This window comes from Magallana gigas, chromosome 3 (genome assembly GCF_963853765.1).
Source record: "Magallana gigas chromosome 3, xbMagGiga1.1, whole genome shotgun sequence".
Classification (NCBI taxonomy): domain Eukaryota; kingdom Metazoa; phylum Mollusca; class Bivalvia; order Ostreida; family Ostreidae; genus Magallana; species Magallana gigas.
In genome coordinates, this window is record NC_088855.1 from 31676527 (window position 1) to 31700656 (window position 24130).

The window sequence follows — 24130 nt, forward strand, 5'->3', positions numbered from 1 at the left end:
GTGATATAATGCATTGGTTAATTTGTTGACAATCTTGCATCTTTAAGTGTTTGTTATCAACATGATGATTTTACATGATATATTTTTATGTAGCGATTGAATTCCATGCGATGCCATACCGACTTCATGTTTGTAAACCAATATGTTATTCTTTTAAAAAAAAATAAAAAAATAAAAAACCGAATTTATTATTTTGTTTAACCATTTATTCATCAATTACAAATATTTAATAGCAAAATATCACAGCATATCACCTTTCAGAGGTACAGATATATTTGATCACATATATTTCATAAATCACACTGCTGTAACTAATTAACTTAAAGATAATTCCTGGTACATACAAATACTATGCAAATAGGAAAGAAAGCCATATTTTGTCTGGAAGCCACTGAAAAAAATATAACACGTAACTATATTTAGCACATATATTCAAATAATTCTTTGAATTTCGTAAAAAAAATAAATATCGAAATGTATGTAAAGAAGAAACATTCTGATATAGATTATGTTGATGACTTACCATTTTCGAGATTTTCCCTGCTATCTGTATTGGCCCCGGCATTTTCGGGTGCGGGTTCAACATCTTTTTCTAAAAAAAAAGATTTTAAATAGTCGCATATGTATATGTTTACAAATCTGCAAGCTGCATATTGATAAGGAAAGATTTTTTGATACACTGTTAATGCAATTAAAATAACGTATCATGCACATACCATTTGAGTTCGAAGTAGCTGCCGAGTTAGACTGAATAGAAGAAACTGACGAAAAACCGAGAGGTGTTATAGAAGTCAATAGATAAGACAGGGTATTAGTTGAGTATCTGTCATTACGATCGCTCGTTGAAGGATAAATGGTTTGAAGCTTATCGATGACGATGAACCCTTTGTTTTCGTCATCAAAAAGCTTTCCAACAGACGTATCAATATTTTCTGTCTTAGAAAATGTCGCCGGAAGTTGCTTTGTTTGAAGGTTAGTAGGCTGCGAAGTGTCCGTCTTTGCGGCATACTTCGTTGTTGTCTTCAGTGCAGAAGTGGAACCCGTTTTGTCGCCAGATATCGCTCCCCGCGAGGTTTCTAATGCTTGTGTATCTTCTGCTTTGTAAATTGCCGTTGTCAGTTCTGTTTTCATGTCAGTTTCAAATGGAGTCGGTATATTTGTTGTTTTTGTAATTATCGATGTTGTCACTCGGGCCGGCTTGTTTGTTGTTATTGCTGAGTCGGTTACATCTTGAGCTGTGTTGTCTCTTGTTTCTGTTGCCATTTCTTTGACGTCGTGAGTTGGTTTATCTGTTGTTGTGTCTGATACATCAGCTGTAACTAAGTTGTCTGTTTTAATAGTGAGGATAAAAGCTTCTATAAATATTTTTATTAAAGCAGCCAAGATCTGTTTTTAAAAATTATATTAAGATTAAAAAAAAGTAAAAGAATTTTTTGTTATTCAAATTAATTTGACTAAAAAGATATGTTATGTAAAATTAATGGATGTTAAGAAATATTGCATTCCATTAGCTCATAATTATAACAATTATACTATGTATTATAAAATTATTCATAGTCACAATCGTGCCTTGCGAGTAATTGTCAGTAACTTCAGATTTATATACTGTAAGTACATGTAGTACTATAGAATACCAGCGCTGCCGCACGAATTCCAACGTTCTAACAATTTTTGCTCAAGAACATCTTCCAATTCCATTAAAGAGACGTCGTCGAATTGGACGCCCTGACCGACCAGGCAAAGTACACTGTCACAGTAAGCACTGGCAAAAATAAACGGAGTTACAGGACATAAAAATAAAACTGAATACTATTTGAAACAGATACAATAAAACAGAATACTATTTGAAACTTCTTTAAGAAACCAAAATAAAACTGTAAAAAAAAAGATATCTGAATCTTTTTTGAGAAATCGTTATGCCGTTTAGCAAGCACAGAAATACTGGCATATTGCAAATATACATGTATTTTGTTTGACTGTGATTTTTTTTTTGCTTTTTTGGTAGAACTCATCTTTATTCAAGTACTTTGCCAAATGTTATGCATATATACGAATATATAGATTCAGAAACGCACTAAATCAAATTTACGCCAACATGTTGAAATGCTAAAAAAATCATACACACTGAATATAATACTTTACAGTAAATTATATTTTTTTTTTCGAGGGGAGGGGGGTGTATGATACGTTACATAAATTATATTTATTTTCAATTTTTTTTTTGGGGGGGGGGGGGGTGGGGGTTGTATTGCTTATTTTACATAAGTGTGTTGCTTGTTGCCGGTTGGTTTTACCTGTCTGTAATGGAGATTGGCCCCAGGGACTGCAACGTCGACAGACAGACATCCAAAGTAGAAACTGTTCCGCCGTCTGTCACTAAAACGAATTTTTCAAAATTTGTTTATGAAATGGGAATTTAACATGAAATCTTTCGGAGCAATAGACTAAAAAGCCATATCAACAGAAATTAAAGTTCAATGATCTTTAAATGCATATTAAAAGAACAATGTGCTTTAGCTTGCAAAGAAAACAAAGTCAACAATTGATCAATTAGATAAGAAAAATGTTAAGAGCGACTTACCCCAAAGATCACAGTTCGCGAGAAAGAAAAATCGCGGTTTCTTGAACAATATTTGTTCAAGCGTTTGCGGGTCGGTATCTGAGATATGTACAGAATTCACAGGAACTAGCCATGTTTATAGTTAGAGAGTAGAAATGGATGTTATGGAGAGTACAAAATAGTTTAGAGCCTTAAATGTAAGGCGAAGTTATTGTGGTGGAGAAAAAAGGACGGAAATGGGACTAAAAGCAATAGAATATGCATTGAGTTAGCGACACAATGAAAAAGAATTTAAAAGCTAACATGCATTGAATGTTAATAAGAAGGTGGTGAAATCAAACATACTACAAAAGTAGAAAAAAAAGACATTGAAATTTAACAATGAGAAAATAAACAAAATGGAAAAACATGAGTTAATAAAATAAGTGAACTTGTTATCATTCTATCAATAAACGTTGGCCTTTTAAAGTGTTTAACATACAATAGATAACCAATTCACTGCGTCGATTCACTTCAAACAAACATTTTAATGAGAAATACAAAACCCCGATCAGCAAGTAAAAAAAAATAACAAAAGGAACAGAAAACGAATTTTTGACGAGTTGACACGGTGAAACCTGTCATTTTCCATCGAAAGTTTGGGCGTGTAACAGACATGGACGGTAGCCGAAGAGAGAAAACCACCGTAACGCAATGTCCGGTGTGTTTCGAAAATTACACTCGTCCAAAGTATCTACCGTGCCTGCATACAGTTTGTGAACCATGCATAGACATCTACATCCAATCGATGCAAAAAGCATTTCATCATAGTAACCGCTCGTCGACAGACAAAAATGGATTTAACTGTCCAGTTTGCAAGACTTTTGTGACGTGTTCCGAGACAGATCCAAAACAATGGGCCAGGGCATTGCCAGATAACGCTATGATCAACACCTTAATTGAAAAGCAAAAGTTGCAGAAGAGGTCGGAAAGTTGTGACGGATGCAAATCTCGCGGGGATATGATCAAGGCCGAGTCTTGGTGTAGCGAATGCCAAGAAGCCTTATGCCAAACCTGCTCGAAATACCACAAGACGAACAAAGCTCTAAAGAATCATAGGATGTTCAATGTAAAAGACCTTGAAGATGAACCCACCCTAGTGCGTTTTACTGAAGATGAATATTGCGTCCAGCACCGTGATAAACGGATCGAGATGTTTTGCAAGCATCACGATGCACTTTGTTGCATCATATGCGTTACAACGAGTCACAAGCAGTGCACTTCTGTTTTTCCTGTCGAAGACATGGCTGAAGGTATACGCAACAGTGGTGAGATCGCGTACATTACCAACCAACTAAAGCAAGCAAACTGTGAAATCACGCAAATAGTCAAAGATCGACAGAAAAACATCAGCGATTTCACCCAGCAGCATCACCGCATTGAGAACGATATTGCTAAATTTAGACAGGAAGTAAACCAACATATTGACGAACTGGAACAACGGTGCAAGAAGAGTGTGGATGTCATTTACAAAGAAAATCTGTCGGATATGAACGAACAAGTCGAACATCTTCAATATCGCGAGAAAGCGATCAGCAACTGCCAGAAGGTTTTACAAACCTGCGTTAAGTATGGGAGTGACTATAAGCTCTTTTTAGAAATGGTTAAATTGAAACACCAAATCAATGAACATGATGACCACATACATAAACAGAAAGCTACCATGAAACGCATTGAATTCCGTTTCGCTCTGAGTTCTCCTGCTACCAATTTTAAGCACTATCTGACGACACTCGCAGATGTCTCGATCACCACAACGCCATATCCAAACATTGAGACTCCGTATACGTCATTCGTAACGTCAACCCCGCTAGCGTCACGTCGTTCCTCGCCAGTGACGTCATTCCGGTCCGTTGACCTCGATCTATCACCATGTAACAGAAGAATAGATTTCAACGCATCCTCTAGCAGTAAAAAGATGGACGCTTCTTCTACCAGTAAAACAATGGATTTAAATGAAAGCTATCTGGAACAAAACGTATCGAAAGGATCGAGCTTAGAATCAGATTTCTTACAGCTATCTCTATCAACAAGTGATCTTATTGGGGTAAAAGAAGCAGATCTTTCTAAAACGATTTATGTTAACAAACTGAAAGTCATCGATGCTGCTTTCTTACCAGAGGGAAGAATAATGTTGATAACCAGTCACGAAAGCAACTCGCGTTTGTTTGTATACTCATCTAAAGGAACAATTGAAAAAGAAATTCGGCTACAAAGCAAGCCCGGTGGAATTGCGGTACTTTCAAAACTTGAATCAGCTCTTACTTTACCAGAGGAACAGATTATTCAGTTCATTGATAACACTGATTTCTCAATGGCGAAAGATATGAAAATTCGGGGGCACTGCCACCAAATTCGCAGTGTGGACAATAAAATGGTGGTCGTTTGCGATTCTGAAGTGAAGTTATTTAACGGAACATCAGTTCGTACAATTCCTATTTCCGGTTCCGATATTCTCTGCGTGTGTCTTTCTGCCAAAGACAGACTTTATTACACTGTTGAGAGCGATAGTTCTCTTCACTGTGTATCTACCATGGGCCGGGAAGTTTTTAAATATTGCCATGGTGATTTGGTCTGTCCATACGGCGTAGCCCTTGATCGCGGGGATCGAGTTGTGTACGTTGCCGGGTATAAATCTCAGAACATTCACCAGATAACCGCAGACGGTCATCTTCTGACTCTCATCGTAACTCGTGGTGACGTCATGTCCGGTCCCCAACTCCTCGCCATTGATCATGATAGTGGCGAGTTCTTACAAGTCTGGGAACAAATGTACGGAAACTTTATTTATGTGTACGACATGCCAAAAGATAACATTACCCCCTGATAATTGATGCTCAGGTAATTAAAATGAAACATTGCAAGACTGGCGATTATCATATTGCTGGATTATGATCCTGGTCATTCTGTTTTAAATGATTGTTTTTTAAATATATCCAACAAATCCATATAAATGGAAATTAAACCGGTGTTGTGTCTTCCTTCGTTGTTTTGCTTGGGTTGGTGATCAATTCAGTATCGGTACGCCAGACAATGGGTTTTCTGTTCCTTTGTCATTTTACACTTCGATCGTGGTTTTAAACTTACAAGAATTTAAAAAAAAAATCTTACCCTTAACAGTGGTAGTGGATAATTCTTTTGTTACCATTTCTTTTGTTTCTTCTATGGGGTCCTGATTTGGTTTCGAATTTCCCTCCAATTTCGAAAATGTTGTGTCGTCTGTTAGTTCGGGCATTGGTGTGTCGTCTGTTAGTACGGGGTCTAATTCTTCTGTCTCCTGTTCACTGCTTGTTGTAGTTTTCATGACGGGCATAGGAAGAGGGCATTTCATCACGTAATCTGTATAATTCCTCGCAAAATAACGCGCCATCATGTGAATCTGAGGACATGTTTGACTCGTTGATAAGCATAATTCCAGGTCTTGGTATGTCCTAAGTAAATCAATATGCAAAAGATTATACACAGTTAAAAAATACAAGCATCAAAGATTACATACTAGTATTTCATTATTTATTTGAATTCCCACTTTGCATAATTATCCTCTCAAACTAGACTTGATAACATTCTTTTTTAATTTAACAATAAAAGCAAACATGTATAATGTTAGAATATTATTTTCTTAATATCAGAACTTAATTTTACTTATGTTTTCAGAAGGCACCCTTAAACGTTTGCAGAATTTTACACGCATGTACAAAAATTCAATCCTAGAGTTGTTAATCAAAATTCTAAGCAATGATTGTGTACTAAATATTGATTTCCTTATGAATCATTTTTTATAATTTGACACAGTACTTGCACTGTGATCCCGCTAGGTTCAGGTTGTGTGTGGTCGTACATCGCTCCAGGACATCCCACGCGGTGTCAATGTCAGCGCATCCTGGCGGGAAAAAAGTGCACAATGAAGTGAAACATACCGGCTAGAGACACATACAGGCTTAGAGCAAAAATCATGGTAACGATTAAAGTAATTAATATAAGAAAGTAACCTTTTTAAAAATTGTTTTTCAATTTTATCAAGTTATGAACTTTAGTAATTTGACCGCGTCCCACATACGTGTTCATACAGGATGTAAAATGTCTATTACATACTTATTGGTTGAACTGATGTTATTTAGATTTACTGATAAAAAAAATATAAAAAGTTTTTTTTTTCGTTTTGGACAATGAATCTCTAATTTTCCACAATGAAACGGACTAATGCGCATGCTTCATATATAAAACAGTTTGAGTTTCGTTACCTTAATACGTGCGAATAATTTGTAAATGTATCAGTAATAAATATTTTACCGCGCAAAAAGAAAGAAATGGGAATTTTAGCCCTAATATTTTATATTTAAGTTTATAGCCCATATCTCCCTTAGGTAATAAAATAAGTAAATTGAGATTTTTTTTTTAAAACATCTAAGATCCCAGACCCACATTTGCTGTATTGAGAATTGCACGAGTCGTAAATTTCTTTATTAATATAAATAGTTTGGTAAAATAAAAAAAGGATATCATAAGTTCGGTAAAACAATTTTTTCAATAAAAAAAAGATGAATATTTGCAACACATTGTATGCTGAATCACCAACAATCAGCAAAAAATTATGTTTCAATGAGTAGCTAAAAGTAGCTAAAATGCTTATTAAATAATAAATAAGTTTTTTCTATTTATAATAACAATCTTATTTATATACTTCAACACATAAATTGTAAGAATAATAATTTTTATCCATTCCCCAATTTTATGACATAAATGCCACCACTGAACATATTTGGACGTTTTATTTCAAACCTTTACTAAAAAATTAGCTGCATGCCATCCTCACCGGATTCACAAATATATTCGAACACGCGGATTGTGTCGTCATCAAACCCACGTGAGAACAGTTTCTCTCCAAAGCTACATTGTGAGCCCCCGGACAGGGCAGTGGTTTTGCAATCCAGGCTTTCTTTGTAAGAACTGTGCCGAAAGGAAAGGAAACGTAAGCAGGTCTTTAGTGTATTTTTAGTTGAAGAAAATCTTAATACGACCACGCGTGAGTGAATGTAACAAACATTACAAAAACTTTATCTACAGTTGAAAGAAAACTAACTTGCAAAATTGGTGAAATTTCTTCTCGAAAAACAAAACATTGTTTACATGGGATGGACACAACTGAAGATCCTCCATTACTGGACAAACTGTAAATAAAGATTTAGCATAATATCAATGGGTACATACATCAACATTAGCAATATTAGATGAAAATCAACTTAACAACACCCCCCCCCCCCCCTCCTTTCCGCTCACCCCCCCCCCCCCACCGCCAAATGAATAAAATCTAAACGCCTTCAACATTTTAGACTGCCATGATGATGATGATGATGATGATGATGATGATGATGAATAACTGGATGTCGCAATCACATCTTCCTACACAAAGAATACCTAATTCGTTCGCTCTTACGTTCGGAACATTTTCCTTGCGTATTTCTCTGGACGCTTCGTAGTCTGTAGTACTCCTCTTCGTCTCCAGCCCATTCGCAATCAACTACGGCCTCATTCAAACATGATGTTTGGAAATCCTTTTTCTTCCTGTTGGCACCGATGCAAAAAAAAATCAGACAGGAATTTAGTGCAAAATTTATTAATAATTCAGTTTAGCATTAATACTACACGTATTTCGTACAATAAATTTAATAGTTTACTGTTAACTTTGTGCGACTAAGATAAAAATATTATAGTTTGACAATTATTTCAATATTTTACTATAAGAAATTCAGGATAATTCTTTATATATATATATCATAAAAATTTAGAGTTCATACTCACAGACAGAACTCTATGACGTAAGAATCATCTATTTGTGCTAGTGTTTCGTTGAATTCTTCCCCCAACGATTGAGCACAGTTCCCTGCCGTGGGACAAAGCCATGGCTGGGCATTTGTCTCCAGTACACACACACCTGTAACATGCATTTACCAGGGGTTTATTTCGTGGGGAAATAAAATCAATAAACATGGATGTGATAAAATATTGTTTATTATATGATTAGGTCAATAAAAATGAATAATTATGGGGAAAAAATATTAAGATCAGTGATGTTTGTTAAATGGAAAATTGCCTCTCGTCCATGTCGGAAGCATTTCGTCTATTCTATAACTGCAAATGGGATCAGAAAAAGTGAAATTCTTACCAAGTACAAAAAGATAAAGCAATGACAAAGTCCAAGCCATCCTTGAAGCGCAATACCATACAGAAAAAAAGGTTATTTTACTACAGTAAAATGTTTGGTGATGATTAACTCACTTCCGGGGCGACATCGAGTGGAAGTGCGTACTTGGTCTTATCATGCGCCATCAGTCAATTATATCTGGCCAAACTCTTTCAAAAAATTGTCTCATTCTCTTCAATTGTAACAAATTAAAAAATAACCACCACACACACCAAGAATTAAGACGCAAAGAGTTCTCGAGTCTCTCGAGTTTGCCTATAGAGACTTAGCTCAAAGCTCGAGAGTTTGAAAGTGTGACGTATCGTATACAATTAATTTTTATTTATATTCAGTATAAGGGACAAAATGACACTGTGGATGATTTACCACTTAGCGCACCAATTTAGCTGATGAAATTATGCGTCCCGATAAGTACTCTTTGTCCGGCAACCGTAAAAAAGCCCCTTTGGGATCCTTTACTGCTAGACTTTGTTGAATTCTGCTGCCTAGAGACGCTTGTAAAGTCTGCACAAATATGGACTTATTTCGGAAACTCTAACAGACAACATCAATATTGAACAATTTTTCATAGAGATAAGCGCTGTTATCTTTTTTTTTGGATACGTTATAACGACCTTTCATAAGGATTATATTATCGGATGTAAAAGCCTGCATCAAAATGGGATAATCATTAAGTATCCCGGCAGCTTTCAGGGTACCCAATCGCAGTTCCTGGGGTCTTTCCGACAAGCTCTACCGGAAAGACCTGAACAATTGACAGGGTACCTTCCATGCAGGTCATATGAGCATGTGTACATGAAAATGTCAGTGCATGTAATTTATCGATCAGTAATCACGTGACAGGATGAAATACTTTAAGTTCAACAAGTATGTATACTGTTCGCCCACCTACCATACATGTACATGTATGATCATATTATGCTGCTCTGCTTGTAAAACCGGTTATCAATGCAGGATATTTAGATCAATACTACCAAACTATACATAGGCTGGAGAGATCTTTATCGTCCCTTCTATACCCTATCCCACCCAAAATATGAACAAGTCATGTAATTGAAGAAGGAATGACATACCAAAATGTAGGAAAAAAAACGTGAATGTTTTGCTTTTGACATCGCCTATAAATCTCGGACCAACAAGGAAAATAATCCTATATCTACAGCTTTGATCTGAGATGAAATACAACAACATTTCCTTTGCTACGTGTAACTAAATATATGTTAGAATACGTCAACTGCACTTTACCACATGTGATGGAATGAATAAACTTCCTTATAAAAGGGAAAACCTCCGGTTTAATATCATTTTAACTTTAAGGTTCATTTATGCACGAAATATATTGCACTTGAAGATAGCATGAAAAAGAGAATAAGTAAAATGTTCCTTAATAATTTAGTAACGTCTTTATAGCTAGGATACCGCAACACAGACTCTGTTGCATAGAAAACAAAACAGAACCAAATTAGATGCATAGGGCGTCCCTCTACGCGTTTGAACAGAAACAAATCAACTGCTTTGCATGATTTCACAAACTGACCAATTCTACACGGACAAAGACAGACGGCTTAATTTAAGCATCAAATTAACAAGATTTATTGCGGCGGAGTGGGAGAAAATTTTTATCTTCCATCCATCGTTTTCCGTTCGCACTCTCAAGCCGCCGAGGTTAGAGTTCATTGAGAAGTCAGCGATCACATGGCGAGCTGTCAATGACTTTACGTAAACTGAAACTCTAATTATTCCGAATATTTAAAGACAATATCGCCATAATACCTACATGCATGCGTGTCCGTTCGTCCTGGGTGAGTTAACAAAGGGTACTTTAAACCTATCCCCGCGATGGGATGCTATAAAAGGAGGAAAAAAGCCGACTGTTGAGATTTTAATGGCCGTACGTGTGTGTTTCTAAATTACGTATCCGCACGACATCTACGGGACTGAACTTTCGCAATGAATTTTGTATTTTTGCCGTCGGTTGTCAAAAAATGAAATTTAATTAAGCTTCGCTTTATGCATGCGGTGATAACAGGAAGATTAGCAATACAGTGACATGTAGGGAGAACTGTTGTGTTGACTTGTTTACAGTTTACCACGTGTGTGTATCAGTGTGTGTTCATACCGATAATATGGTTTGTAGATGATGGTTTTACCAGAAGTAATGCCATCGCAGCCTCTGGTTGCTGTCTGTCTATTTGATCTGAAAATCGTGGATTGAATCCTGCGGTTTCTAATCAAAAACTTCCTAAAGGTGAGTTCAAGTTATCTACCTGTATGAGTGAAAAAAGAAGGCGTGCCTTAAATCAATACCGTATTCATCGATAATTATATATTCAAATGTCAAATTTTTTTCAATCGCTATTTAAGGTATATTCGGAACTTGAAGTAGACGTTGGAATATAACTATGACAATCTATAAGTTTGGGAGGAGATAATTCACAGACGATTTCATAAATGGATATTAAATCATTTCTATGGTTATCGATTTTCGTAAGTATAAATCTTATTTATCAATGGTATTTATTACGTGTTAATCGATTGATATGAATTTGAAAATAATGCTCATATCTCTCTCTCTTTTATCATTTGTTCGGTTTTAAAGAACAATCGAATTTGAACTTTGAATATTCAAGTAAAAATTACTCCAATATTCTTACTTTCTGCATTTCTTTTGGCGTAGTTTTTTTTACGTCACAGCTTTAAATGACGTCATTATCAGGAGTTTTAAATAAAAACTTAAATTCGTGATAAAAATGAATTTGAAAGTACTGAGAGACATCCTAGGTACTATCCTATTTCTTATAACGCAGCTTTCGTGTTTGTCGGCGGGACACACTGGTTCGAATTTCTTAAGGAACAAAATGGAACGCCAAGGACTGACCGACATAGAGTCGACAAACCTTTTGTTCAGCAACAATGATATCAGGTATACATGAAATAATCAAAGTTTCTCTATGTGTTTAACATGAAGGTATAACTAATACATGTATTATAAAAACGAAATTAAAATTGTGTTTAACAACATTTATTATACTATAAGTAACTGTTTCTTAAGTTTATACATAAAATTAGAAACAAAAATTATATAATATGTTGAGGGTTGAATTTCCTGAAAATATGTACTGTTTTGTGACAAAGTATAGTGCATTCGATTGATCTCCCATATTATGATAAATAGGTTCAAACGAGGAATAGCGAAGGGTGAGTTGTTAACACTTGAGGTACAGTTTGGATACAGAGGGGAAAACTTCAGTATACAGCTGAGTACTCCACGACAGATTTTACACCCATCGGCCGAAATACTTTCTCAAACGGATGAGACAAGTGTTCGATGGACAAAAGATCATCCAGATTGCTTTCTTACTGGAACCGTGACGTCACATCCTGGTATTGCCTCCTTTTCAATCTGTGATCAAATCGTACGTAAACTTAATTAACTTTTATCAGAAAAGCTTTTGCTTCTCTTTCTTTGTCAATTTTACCATATAACGAATTATATCAAAGCTGAAAGCCTACAGTTTTAATATCTGCTAGCAAGACACTTAATTACATTTTGAAAAATTAACAACGTATTATTCGTGATAATTTAACCTATTGGTTTTTAATTACTTTTACGAACTTAATTTGAAAAAGATTTTTAAAAAAATGAGGATGCAAATAGAAACAGTAAAATTATGTGGTCAATATGATCTATTTTATCGGAGAGTAAAAGCGAATTTAGAAAAAAGCGAAAATAGCGATTAATTTTTTTTTCTAATGGCACTTTCAATCAAACATTCATTAACCGCCAAAGTAGAAGGCATTTCGTCAAAATACAGAAGAATCAAAACAATTTCAAGCCCAGTGAGCTGAATTTAAGATATTTCATCCCATGTTATCAACCCTGGTTTTTAACTTTTTGTACTAAAAATATGATTTTGATCAGTCATCTGTGAATACAGTGCACACTAGTATTTTTCATCCTTTGATGAATTTTTAATGCCAGAAAAATTGGTTCTTACGCATTCTTCTGTATGCCAAGTAATTTTACACTTTTTAGGAGTATTAATGTGCAATGTAATTGATTCTGATAATTGAAAAAAGATTTATCTAAAAATTATCATACACTACAGTGCAAATAGGTCAGGTTAGATTTATCACACCCATATAACTTTTTTTCCCTATTTTTAGAGCTATTTAGAGGATTTATCCGCAGGGACTAGACCTAAATAACACAATTTTGGCATCACAAAAGACATACCTAGAAGCAATAAACGCATAACGACTTTATAGAAATTACTTTGGTTATTTCAGATTGGGATTATAAAGGCTGGTAACAATGATCTTCATGTACACTCTTTATCTGGAACTTCAAAACGAGGATCTATACAGGTGCTTGTTGGGCGACAAAAAGAAAGGGATTCTCCATCAAATCATTTACACGGTAATTATTTAAATATTTAGACATAAATGTACAAAAAATTGAGTCTAGAGGTAAACATTTGACAAAACAAAGACAAATAAAGATAATGAACATGATTTTAGTTCATTTCAATGACCAATTCTTCAGCCAATTTAGAGAAGCTACAAGAACACGAAAGAAGCAGACGGTCGGTGACGTCACACAACATCACCATAGAGATGGCGGTGTACACGGACGCTGCCTACACACAGGCCATATTGGTGAAAGACTTCTCCAAGAGACTGGAACACATTCTTCTCAAGTATTACGCCGTACGTTTGTCATTAAAACAATTGGTACAAAAAATCTAATAACAGAAAAGATTTATGTCTATCGGATAAATTGTTGAAAAGTTGAGCTCTAACGTGTCGGTATGTTTTATCGCATACCTTTGTAATGGAATGAAAAGATTGACAGTTAAGATACTGTGATGTAATGTTCATTGATTTTCATTGAGTCAGACCTTGATATAAAACAATCCTTTTTGACTCTGAATAATTGATACTAATTGCGTAATGAAGTGGACCAAAACTCTGACAATGAAAAAATATATCAACAGGTTCAGATGGAATGGTCAAGGTTCGATATGCTCGGGTACCACGTGCAACTTGTTCTGAAGAAAGTTCACTTCTATGAAACGAACCCTGTAGGATCTCTCTCTCTCTCTCTCTCTCTCTCTCTCTCTCTCTCTCTCTCTCTCTCTCATTTAGAAATGATCTCATTCATGTATATCTCTAATTATCTCTTTCATCTCTCGGTAAATCAGTTAATTATTTTTTTTAAAATTAATTAAACAAAACGCATCCATTTCCTAGTCTTGGTACAACTCCTCGGCAACGTTACTAGGGAGCGTGCTGTCCACTTTCTGTGTGGCTACTAAGGATGATGGAGCATTCGATATACGATATATGCATGTCGGGTAAGAGACTGTTCTGTTTTACCACATTATAACATGCTTTCCACAGTTAATATATACGTAAATGAATATGTACACGAATACAAAGATAAACCCGTGTGCGTCATCATTTTTTTTCCTTATTTCTATAGTTACAGTGTATGACTTGAAAAATGTTTAATATTCTTGTTTGTTAGATACCTCCATATGTTTATATATTACATAACATAATTATGACAAAAAGAGGAAATATTTGCTGGAAGACAAGACTGTTTAGTCAACAAGAGCACCAACACAGGGCTTAAAAACCAATTATGTTTACCACCCCAAAACGATGTTTACAGCTGTTTGCTAATTTATACTGGCAAACTTAATTTCGTGAAATAAATCATGCATAGGTTGTTTCAAAAAACTACCGTCGATTTTATGTCACTTTTATTATGTTAATATGGGAAGTAATCGCAATTGCATTGGAAACTAAAAATATTTACCATACATGCAGTAAACCTATTTTAAAGCCCTTTTTTTAGGCGATTTTTTTTAGACAATCATATTTTTCTATTACTCTGTCCTTCATTGCAGTGACTCCCCGACCTGGATGTGTAGTTATGATTATGTATCAATTTTCTATCAATCTTTCCTCTATTACAAAGTCTGACCAACCTGGACGTCCTGGGGCGGGCCTACCAGAACTCTGTGTGTAACCCGACCTACAACTGTGCCGTAGACACGGCGACAGGCGCCGCCAGTTTTGCCGCCACGGCGCATGAAATTGGACACCTGTAAATATTTTCTTTACAATTAATATTGTTTACATAAATACCGGTATGCAATGAATCATAATTATCCTAATTATTAACATGTACCATGTTTCCACATCAGACTTGTCAATGTAGATTACAACATTATGTGTATATGAACTGATTTGAATTCTCCATCGATATTGTGTTTATACTGTACTCTCCACTGATCACTTTACCAGAAACGACAAGGGTACGTACATACATGTAATCTCTTGAACAGTGGTGCAGGGTTTTCGATTGGGATGTAGAGGTGGTTTTCTTGAACTTTCAGCGTAGAATGTTATAAACCCTCCATGCATGTGTTTATATATATACAATATATGTAATTAGACACCCTTCAAGGTTTCTTTACTTTTTAATCCAGAAATAAGGTTTACTGGTACATAAGTATGTGTGGGAAAATATAATCTCGTTTCTCCGAGAGAAGCGAGACCGACCGTGGCTTTACGGCATTGTGAAATCACGCGTATTTATCAGAGTGATTTCGTATTAGACAGGTTGCATTGAAATGATCTAGTTACTATGCAGATATATTTTTGTAACCTAAAACGTCCATCGTAAATTGAAAAATAATTGATTGCAGAATGACAATTGACAGTCTATTCATTGTTTTACAACAACATTTATGTTTAAATTATGCGTGAAATGTTACGCGACCATTGAAAGAATAGAATACGAGGATACGACCAGAGAGCATTTCTGAAACAGTTAGTTATGAAATAAAAAAAAAACCATGCATATTTTATAGTATCCAAATCGTTATTAGAAATGGTTATATATTATTCATAAATTCACGAATTTTGTTGTAGTATGGGAATGATGCACGATGCCGACCGAGGCTGCACCGGAAGTAACATTGGTGTGATGGGCGGATACGGAACTGGTTGGAGTAGCTGTAGTAAAAGCGACATGGACGCTCTATTGCAGTGAGTTTTACAACCAACCGCGCGGGATATACTGTAACGTTGTTTTTGCTCAGACTAGAATGACGCAATGTCATTCGATAAAACGCGTCATATGATTTTCGTCATTGTTTACAACTAGATTTCAACAAATGGCGGCCGTGACATTTTGTTTTCAATGAATGTCAAACTTGTCTTCAATTTACATATAGTTTTGGTATTCGAAAGAACAAATCACTTAATAGGTTAGCTACTGGCATATTTCTGACACATAAGACCGTCAGTAACAAACATGTACGTAACTTCATTCAACCATGTGCTTAGTTGATACAATACTGTGTACAGGGTTATTTTCGCCCCGTGTAATATTCGCCCTTCTACCTTTTCGCCATTTTGCAAACAGTTTCGCCCCGTCTTGAATTCACCAAGACACAGCTGTGTGTAAAGAAAAATAATTGAAGACATCAGAATTCGCCAAGTCTTAAATTCGCCCGCTAACAACGAGGGCGAAAAGGACGAAAATAAAACGGGAGCGAATATTTCCATGTAGACAGTAGTATCCAATTAAATTACGCGTGCGGTTATTGTTTACGGTCGTTTTAAAATTACTAACAATCTGTAATTTTACAATAAAGGAAAGGAGGGAAAAATTGCCTTTGGGAAGAAAATATTCCTTCCGGAGATGTTCAACAGAACCTGGCTGATATCGCAATCAGTCCCAGTATACCGGGTATTCGGATATTAAGTTATTTCTCTCTGACAAATTCGTAAAATTAATAGACTTTGATTTATAAGTTCTGATATGAGTTTTGATTCAGACATCGATTTACCCCACTTCTTTTCAGGTCAGCAGTACTCGCCTGATCAGATATGTGAACTCAAGTATGGTTCTGGATATCGATTTCGGAAGTATCCAAAATTGGATGTATGAATATTTATACATTTGCTATTTTAGCTTAAATTTAAAAAAATCCTTACTTCGCTTAAAATTGGCATTTATATTTAACCAATCCGTTTACTACCTTTTTAATAAGATCAAAATCTCCTCGGATGATTTTCTTCGAAAGGACGTAATCGATAATTTTCAAACAAGTTATCTTTTCTAGGAGGTTGTGTGAATATATGTAAATTTTGAAGAATTGTCATTTTTGTATCCCATCTTTATAAGGAAGCTAAACAAACTTCTGAATTAACAAATAAAGTGTGTATATTTCAGTAAGATACAAATTAATTTCAGATCTATTTACTAAACTAGTTGATACTCACAATGCACTTAATGTAATGAAATGGATATTTTGATTTAACATTAGGTACAATTTGACTAATAAAAGAAATAATGATAAAATTTACTTATTTTAATTTTTATAGTCGGTTTCTGCAGATCAGAATGAAAGATTCTTACGTTATTTTTTTTAAATAAAAAAAATTCAAGTTACTAGTACTTAATTTATATTGTAAAATAACAAATTTTTAAAAAATCGCATCTTATTATATATTTTAACTATCACTCAAATTTTGTAGACAATTCTTCAACTTGATTGAAACTGTTGGATTATCTTGTAGGTGTGTGTGCTATACTCATGTGCCAATCACAATCATGCTCAAAGTAATTACGGCCAAATGTTTAGAGAAGGCACGTCCATTTTTGGCATGTACTGTGATAAAAGTAAAGTAAGTTTACATTTTATCAAATATCGAAAAATTACGTTTACATTACGATAATCATTGATCAGAGTTTGCATCTAAGTGAACGGTTTCAATTATTTAAGAAAGACAACGAATGAACATGTATGTTCACCAACATAAAAATTAATTTGTTTGAAGATCTGTTTTAAAATGGGCTGTGTGGATGCATCAACCGCCAAACTAACCAACCTGGTGGAGCGTGAAGGTGGGTGGAGTCAATGGGGGCCCTGGACTGGGTGTACCAGAACATGTGGGCGGGGCATCAACTACCGGAAGCGGAAGTGTGACAATCCAGCGTAAGCACGTGGTCAATGAAATTCGGTCCACTTTGCTACCCTTTAAAAGGGGGAGGGGAGTGGAGTTGACCGTAAACCCTGTCTACCGAAAATGACATAAGCATCGAACAACGTATATATAAAATCTAGAAGCATATCTTTTTTTTATTACTAAAACTATTATAGATAACTTGACAAACGTTCTTCCTTATTCAGTCCCATCAATTTCGAGGGTTGTCAAGGTGATGGATACGAAGCTGAAGCGTGCAATAAGGAGGTATTTAATATAGTATCTTTTGACAGTGCTTTCATTGTTATCTATAAATCTATACATAGAACAGTGATTTGTTAAGATATCACAATTCAACATCATAAGTTTCATATCACTGACCAGGAGTAGCGATTTCTTTCTATCTAGATTTGAAAAAAAATCGATTCAACAAATATTTGATGATCAATCGATGTAACAGTTTCAGATTATTGGTGAAAAATGATTGGTAAAAAATCGATGTTACAGATTTGTAAAACCGAAGTTACATATTTGTTAGTAAAACGTCGTATTTCTTCTTCTTTTGTTCTCAGCCATGTCCCAGTGATAGCTCTGACCTTGCAACATTGAGAAATCAGCGGGCAAGTGAGACGTGTAAGAGACTAAGGGACAACAATGTGATCAACCCTGACCTCTACAACGAAACGGGGTCAAGGTATTCCAATATAGGTACACACTACTAATGAAGATAGTTTAGCCTAATGGTGTCTGAAAAATTATTCAAAATTATTTGAAATATAAATAAATGACAAATTTAAAGTATTCAAATATATTTTTTATATATATAAGATACACACAAACCTAAAATTAAGATTTGTTTTACAAATAAGACCACGGTCAATGTGAGGTGACCTGTGACCCCGCCCCCGGGCACACCACCCCAGACTTTACAAGATTCGGGTTTATGCCGGACGGTGTGGCATGTACTGGAGGATCTGACCCCTGGGATCTAGACAACTGGCCCCGGAATTCCGGATCTTACTACATGTGCTTAGACGGTCTATGTCAGGTATGTATGCACTAATGGTTATTTACTTGCGTTTTACTGATTCTGGCATTATGTTCGATGTCAAAAGAATGAATTTAGTTGAAAATGAATGATATTTTACTTTATAAGAGGTTTGGATGTGACGATAAATACAACGGAATGACGTATGACGAATGTGGGGTATGTGGGGGAGATAACTCTACCTGTACTGTGGTATCGCAAGTGTTCACTCAGACACAAAGCAAAGGTGAAGTACACATTTTTTCCTTTATTATTAAACTGTCACGACTACTTTAGAAGTGCAATACTTTAAAACTCTGTTTTTTCAACAGGTGGCCGCCTTACTGTTGCTACACTCCCCACTGGAGCCTTCAATATCCAATTTTGGTTTCCTTTTAAAGAGATGGGCGGCAACTATTTAGGTAACGTGACTTTTGTTTTCTTTTGATGAGATTTATTTGTCTATCAACACAACGAAATTTAGTTTTGTTTATTTAAAGAAAAAGTATTTTGGTTCCATAGAAATTTACGACAAGCAAGGGAAGGTAATTTTGGCCAGCCTGTATTCCGGAAAGTTTGATACAAGAAATGACCCAATAGTGTTCGCTGGTACCGAGTGGCACTTTTACTTCCATACACAGTTTCTTCACGCTAAAGGACCACTGAAAGAAACATGTGAGATCAAGGTACCCACCATCAATGATAATGCATGAAGTCCTGTTATTAACTTTTGATATAAATCATAGTAAAAAAAAATAGACAGGTACTAATATGGATGAATATCTACAGTTGTTTCAGTATGAGGCCAACGGCAATGTTGGTGTAAACTACATATACTCGGAATCTAAACCAGGTAAATTTGACCCCTTTCCTTCTTTTTTTTTTTTAGAAATCGTGTAAATACTTTTCCTTGTGTCTTTTTCCCATTATCTTAATAATAAAAACAACATGTCCTTAATTCATTTACATCCATGTTTGCAGTGATTTTCGACTGTGATTTTGAGGGCTCTACGGGATGTGGGCTCACTATGAATGGTTTTGCTAAAGCCTCGTACAGGTCCACAGAAATACTCGACCCACCGGACAAATCTGATTTTGGGGGCAAGTACTTAAGGTAGCTCGCGGGTTTACCTGCTTGTGAGAAAACCTACCTTGAAAATTTGTCCACGTGATCCATAGGTTTTATAGTTTTATTTCTAAAATTTATTTAAGATTCGTCTGCGCGGTAATAATGTTATCGTGTTTCAAATACAGTGTCATTAATAAAATTAAGCAACGCCATTTCAATGAATTATATAGTAAAATGCACATTTTAACCGAGAAACGCATTACAAAACTATGCTCCAAACTTTTAAACGATTCAGACGAAATTAATCATACTCAACACAAAAACAGAGGAGATAATTATGAATCAATTCATAAAAAAATATCTGTATGTGTTCTCGGCCAATTTTTGGCAAAAAAACTTTAAAGATTTAAAAGATTTCTCAAAACCTTATATTTTCATTACGACGTTAGCCTGACGTCATCATTTCCTTACTTCTTAGAACACCAAAATTGAAATTCATTTATTGGCAAGACTAGCTGTTTAACACATTTTAGAACATGTAATTGCTTATTAGACATTATTGTGAATGTTATCAAATGCAATTAATGTAAGGCTGTAAAGATACAGAAAATTGCTATTTTTGTTTTTATGAAACTCTGAGTCAATCAATGCAAAAATAAAATGCCAGGCAACTACTGACATTATAAGTAAGTAATCGAATAAAACAGTTATCTCAAGCCAAAAGAAATTTAAGAATTTAATCGGTAGTACAGATTACGGAAGTTATAATTTTTAAAAAAAGCGAAGTTAATGCATACATTCCATTTTAAAACATTACTTTAAATGGAAGAGTTCTAACGCACACTCATTCTTTATCTTTATAGAACAAAATGTGACAATGTATGTGGCGTCTTTAAATTTTCAGCACTTGATATTATAAATCTCTGCATAAACAGCCATAAACCGCATATAAGCTTTTTAGAATATTTTCTTTTATACTTCTCAATATCTCATTTGTCATTTAAAAAAAAAATTATGAGTTTACTATGATGGCCAACTCTTTACGTCGATTCCTATTGTGACGTCAGCAAACCCGCGAGCTACGTTAAAATGTCCTACCCTTTTATTCTTGTGTTTTTTTCACAAAATGTAGATGACGTCTTAACTATGGATTTTTTTTTATGTTTTCTTTGTAGAATCCTTTATTTACATTGCCAGCGATTCATTGGACACAGAGGGAACCCTTCTTACAAGAAATATAACAGGTACAAGTCACTCACAGTGCTTGGCCTTTAACTATCACATTACCGGAACAAGCTCCAACATCAAAGTATTCTGGGAAAGCAAACCCGATGACGTCATCGGGTGGACTGCAAATCCTAAAATGAATACTCTGTCATGTGCAGCATTTAGCATTTCCACGTTAGAAACAGATAAGGTGAATATGCCAGTTTTACGTACACTGTCAGCGTAGGCTAGTTTAATTTGATTGGCAGTTTGGTCTTCATGTACACATGAACAGTTAATTGAGTTATATTTGATGCAGAAGACTTTGAATTGATTTTAGATGCGAACAACTAACTTTTTTCTTTATATTTCAGATCTTACTGAAAGGAGTTACGAAAAGCGCAGACAATGGCACGATTGCTGTTGACAATGTAAAGCTTTTCCCCAACACTGGAAGCTTTTGCAATGCGTTAGGTATGCTACATATGATAGTAGCTATCATGACATGAATTCATAAATCTGTATTCATTTCATAGGATTTTGATAATTTTTCCAAATTCAACAGATTATAGCAGATTGAAAACAGTGTTTTGAAATATAAGGGTTAAAATTTTATCACGAGATATTCAAATAGCAACAGAAAACAAATTCATTATTGTGCGCGATCTTTTGAATCTTATGAACTGTTTGATTGCAGAAGCTTGCACAAGAGATGTTACAATTACTACCACGCCTAAACCACAGGATACAACGTCGGGCTCGGCCTCCACCATAACTCCACCAACACAACCCAAAGGTCTGCTGATAACCCGAGTTCAAAAAATCAGAATCAACGCCAATCTTATACACATCATAATTGTATTAAGTCTAGAATGATTGTGAAATGAAGGGTTTTTTAAAAAATATTTTCAATAAACTCTTGAAAGTAGAATCATTACAGAATAGTTCTTAAACTGATCAGTACAAATTCATTATGAGGAGTCATTAAAAACATCGATCTATAAAAAGACTATTCTTCAAAATACCTTGCCTTCACTAGATGAAAGAAAATGTTTATAACAATTCATATCGAAACTTGTGACGTAATTTCATACGCAAATATTTCTTTCTGCTGTTTCATGCCAAATATTGATTTATGTTTTATTCATTTGCAGCTATAGGTAGTTATTTAGGGAAAATTAAAATTATCAAAATATAAATGGCCTATATAAATATATCATTTTTAAGCGTTATTATGTTCAAGAAAAAAATCTTACCAAAAACCTTTTTTAGTTGTTATTTTCAGGCATGAGCTTCGAAATTCAATCATGTCTTTAATTTTTTCAGACAAATTTAATAAGATGCTTATTCTTGGAATAGCAGTGGGATGTTTCTTTTTGGTAATTTTGGTTGTTGTCTTTGCATGGTTTTCTTGGTACGTACTTTCTTTAACCCATTCCTGTCCAATAATACTCTGTTTTTCTTTAACCAGCTCTTTCATTATTTTCTTTAGTTTATTTCTTGATTTTAGACAAAGGATGAATTTGTGTTTTTTGTAATTTAATATCATCATTCTCAATATCACTATCATAGTATTCTTATTATTTACCTTATCATTTTTTAGATATTTAGTTGCTAGATATATTATTTGTATTTGAATAGAATTTCACCCTGACTGTTATCTAACACCTGAATTTATAATGCAATGCATGAAAGTTAACATTACCTTAACCAAACTGCATTTTTCAGTTATTCTGATTAAGTTTTAAACAGCCACATATTAATGAACTTACATTTTATTAAAGTTTTTTTTTTAAAGAAAGTATTAATTTTTTCATAACTATATGGTCAAAGAGAGATAACTCTATTTCATTTGATGAAATTGTGCACCTTTTAGGTATAGATCCGGGGATTTGCAGGGTAAGCAGTGCAGGGTATCTGGAAATTTCCAGGGTTTCTCAAAACGAGACAGTCGTAGTCATCTTACCACGACAGAGGATATTCAGGTGTACATAGAACAGCATCCTGATTACGATATAGAAATTTGTCCAGACTATGATTGACTTATTACGTCTTAACGCCATTGGATTGATTATGCCTAATGTAATATTGTATTTTCAAGAACTATAATTTATTATACATCTATGCATGTTTTTTCGATTGTTCTCAATTGTCATGTCATCATTTGAAAGCATTAAATGTAGGGCCTTTTTTTTGTTATGCTACAAGTGATATGTTAAATGTGTAGTGTATGTTTTGTGCTTGTAATAAAAATATTGCGGATACAATCTGCTCAGGTTGTGTATTTTTTTTTTGAAAACAAGTATGTGTATATGTATGTCTATAGCACCAGTGTATGATTATTGTTGAATTATTAAGAATAAAATACCCACTTTAAATTAACTAATGTATGTTTATACTACATGTATACTTCTACTTGTTGTGAATGAGAGATTTTTCTGCCTGGCAGAAAACTGAACAGAAAGGGATACAAAGTTGAAAGGTACAAGTAACTAGGGGTCATGAACACTCACTTTCACCTCTACCGAGTTGTCATGTTGTAAATTTTGTATTTACTGCCACCCGGTAAATTCAAAATTTACAACATGACATATTTTTGTTTTGATGGTGCGGCATGCTACAACACACAAGGAGCGTTGACATTCTATTTACAAACAGTAGTAGGAAAGGAAGAGGAGGTTCCAGTGTGAGGGAAAATGCATGAACAACTAACAGTACACTGCTGTTATATAACAGACAAAAGACGGACACAAAAAGAAATCGTATTTTCAAAACATTTTTTTACACATCATTACAGAACTACAGAATAAACCAGAACATACAAAAAGGTATGCGCTTTGTGAAGAACTTAAGACAAAGATATAGATATATCAGTTTTATAGAATGGCCCTCAACGTCCATAGTTATGCTTACTAGCGTTGGAGTGAAACGGTCAATAAGTTAGTTCACGATAAAATAGAATTCATTGTTCGTAAGTCAGTCCATGCAGGCGCGTACCATTGTTTATGAAAGTGCGGG

The 24130-nt window shown here is 34.8% G+C and overlaps 3 protein-coding genes across 7 annotated transcripts; 2 read left to right on the plus strand and 1 right to left on the minus strand.

Annotated features, from left to right (window-relative positions):
- Window positions 1-184: 184 nt before the first annotated feature.
- On the minus strand, window positions 185-9012 carry LOC105319378 (uncharacterized). 4 transcript variants are annotated; one of them, XM_011416898.4, is made up of 12 exons: window positions 8763-9012; window positions 8399-8531; window positions 8034-8161; window positions 7680-7767; window positions 7413-7546; window positions 6395-6479; window positions 5711-6030; window positions 2295-2376; window positions 1635-1762; window positions 717-1313; window positions 524-592; window positions 185-391 (listed from the first exon to the last, which is right to left on the minus strand). In XM_011416898.4, exons 1-12 carry the CDS (start codon window positions 8800-8802, stop codon window positions 321-323), a joined length of 1875 nt encoding a protein of 624 aa, XP_011415200.3. In that variant the 5' UTR covers window positions 8803-9012; the 3' UTR covers window positions 185-320. The 4 variants fall into 4 exon arrangements, with proteins under 4 accessions (XP_011415200.3, XP_011415198.3, XP_011415199.3 ...); XM_011416896.4 differs by having other exon boundaries at window positions 717-1328; XM_011416897.4 differs by having other exon boundaries at window positions 717-1319; window positions 8763-9006.
- Window positions 2881-5506, plus strand: LOC136273798 (uncharacterized). The gene has a single exon (XM_066079335.1). The coding sequence runs from the start codon at window positions 3216-3218 to the stop codon at window positions 5424-5426; it is 2211 nt and encodes a 736-aa protein (XP_065935407.1). The 5' UTR covers window positions 2881-3215; the 3' UTR covers window positions 5427-5506.
- A 1451-nt stretch (window positions 9013-10463) lies between the features above and the next one.
- On the plus strand, window positions 10464-23494 carry LOC105319381 (A disintegrin and metalloproteinase with thrombospondin motifs 5). Of its 2 annotated transcripts, none has more exons than XM_011416902.4 (27): window positions 10464-11049; window positions 11166-11288; window positions 11609-11724; window positions 11977-12217; window positions 13092-13221; window positions 13348-13511; window positions 13799-13885; window positions 14055-14158; window positions 14788-14916; window positions 15747-15863; window positions 16475-16569; window positions 16685-16764; window positions 17403-17510; window positions 17664-17821; window positions 18017-18077; window positions 18383-18518; window positions 18680-18858; window positions 18967-19084; window positions 19170-19259; window positions 19360-19523; window positions 19627-19690; window positions 19819-19938; window positions 21082-21323; window positions 21487-21586; window positions 21810-21908; window positions 22439-22526; window positions 22989-23494. In XM_011416902.4, the coding sequence occupies exons 2-27, from the start codon at window positions 11253-11255 to the stop codon at window positions 23152-23154; spliced, it is 3192 nt and encodes a 1063-aa protein (XP_011415204.3). In that variant the 5' UTR covers window positions 10464-11049; window positions 11166-11252; the 3' UTR covers window positions 23155-23494. The 2 variants fall into 2 exon arrangements, with proteins under 2 accessions (XP_011415204.3, XP_011415206.3); XM_011416904.4 differs by having other exon boundaries at window positions 10465-11049; window positions 22439-22491.
- Window positions 23495-24130: the final 636 nt, after the last annotated feature.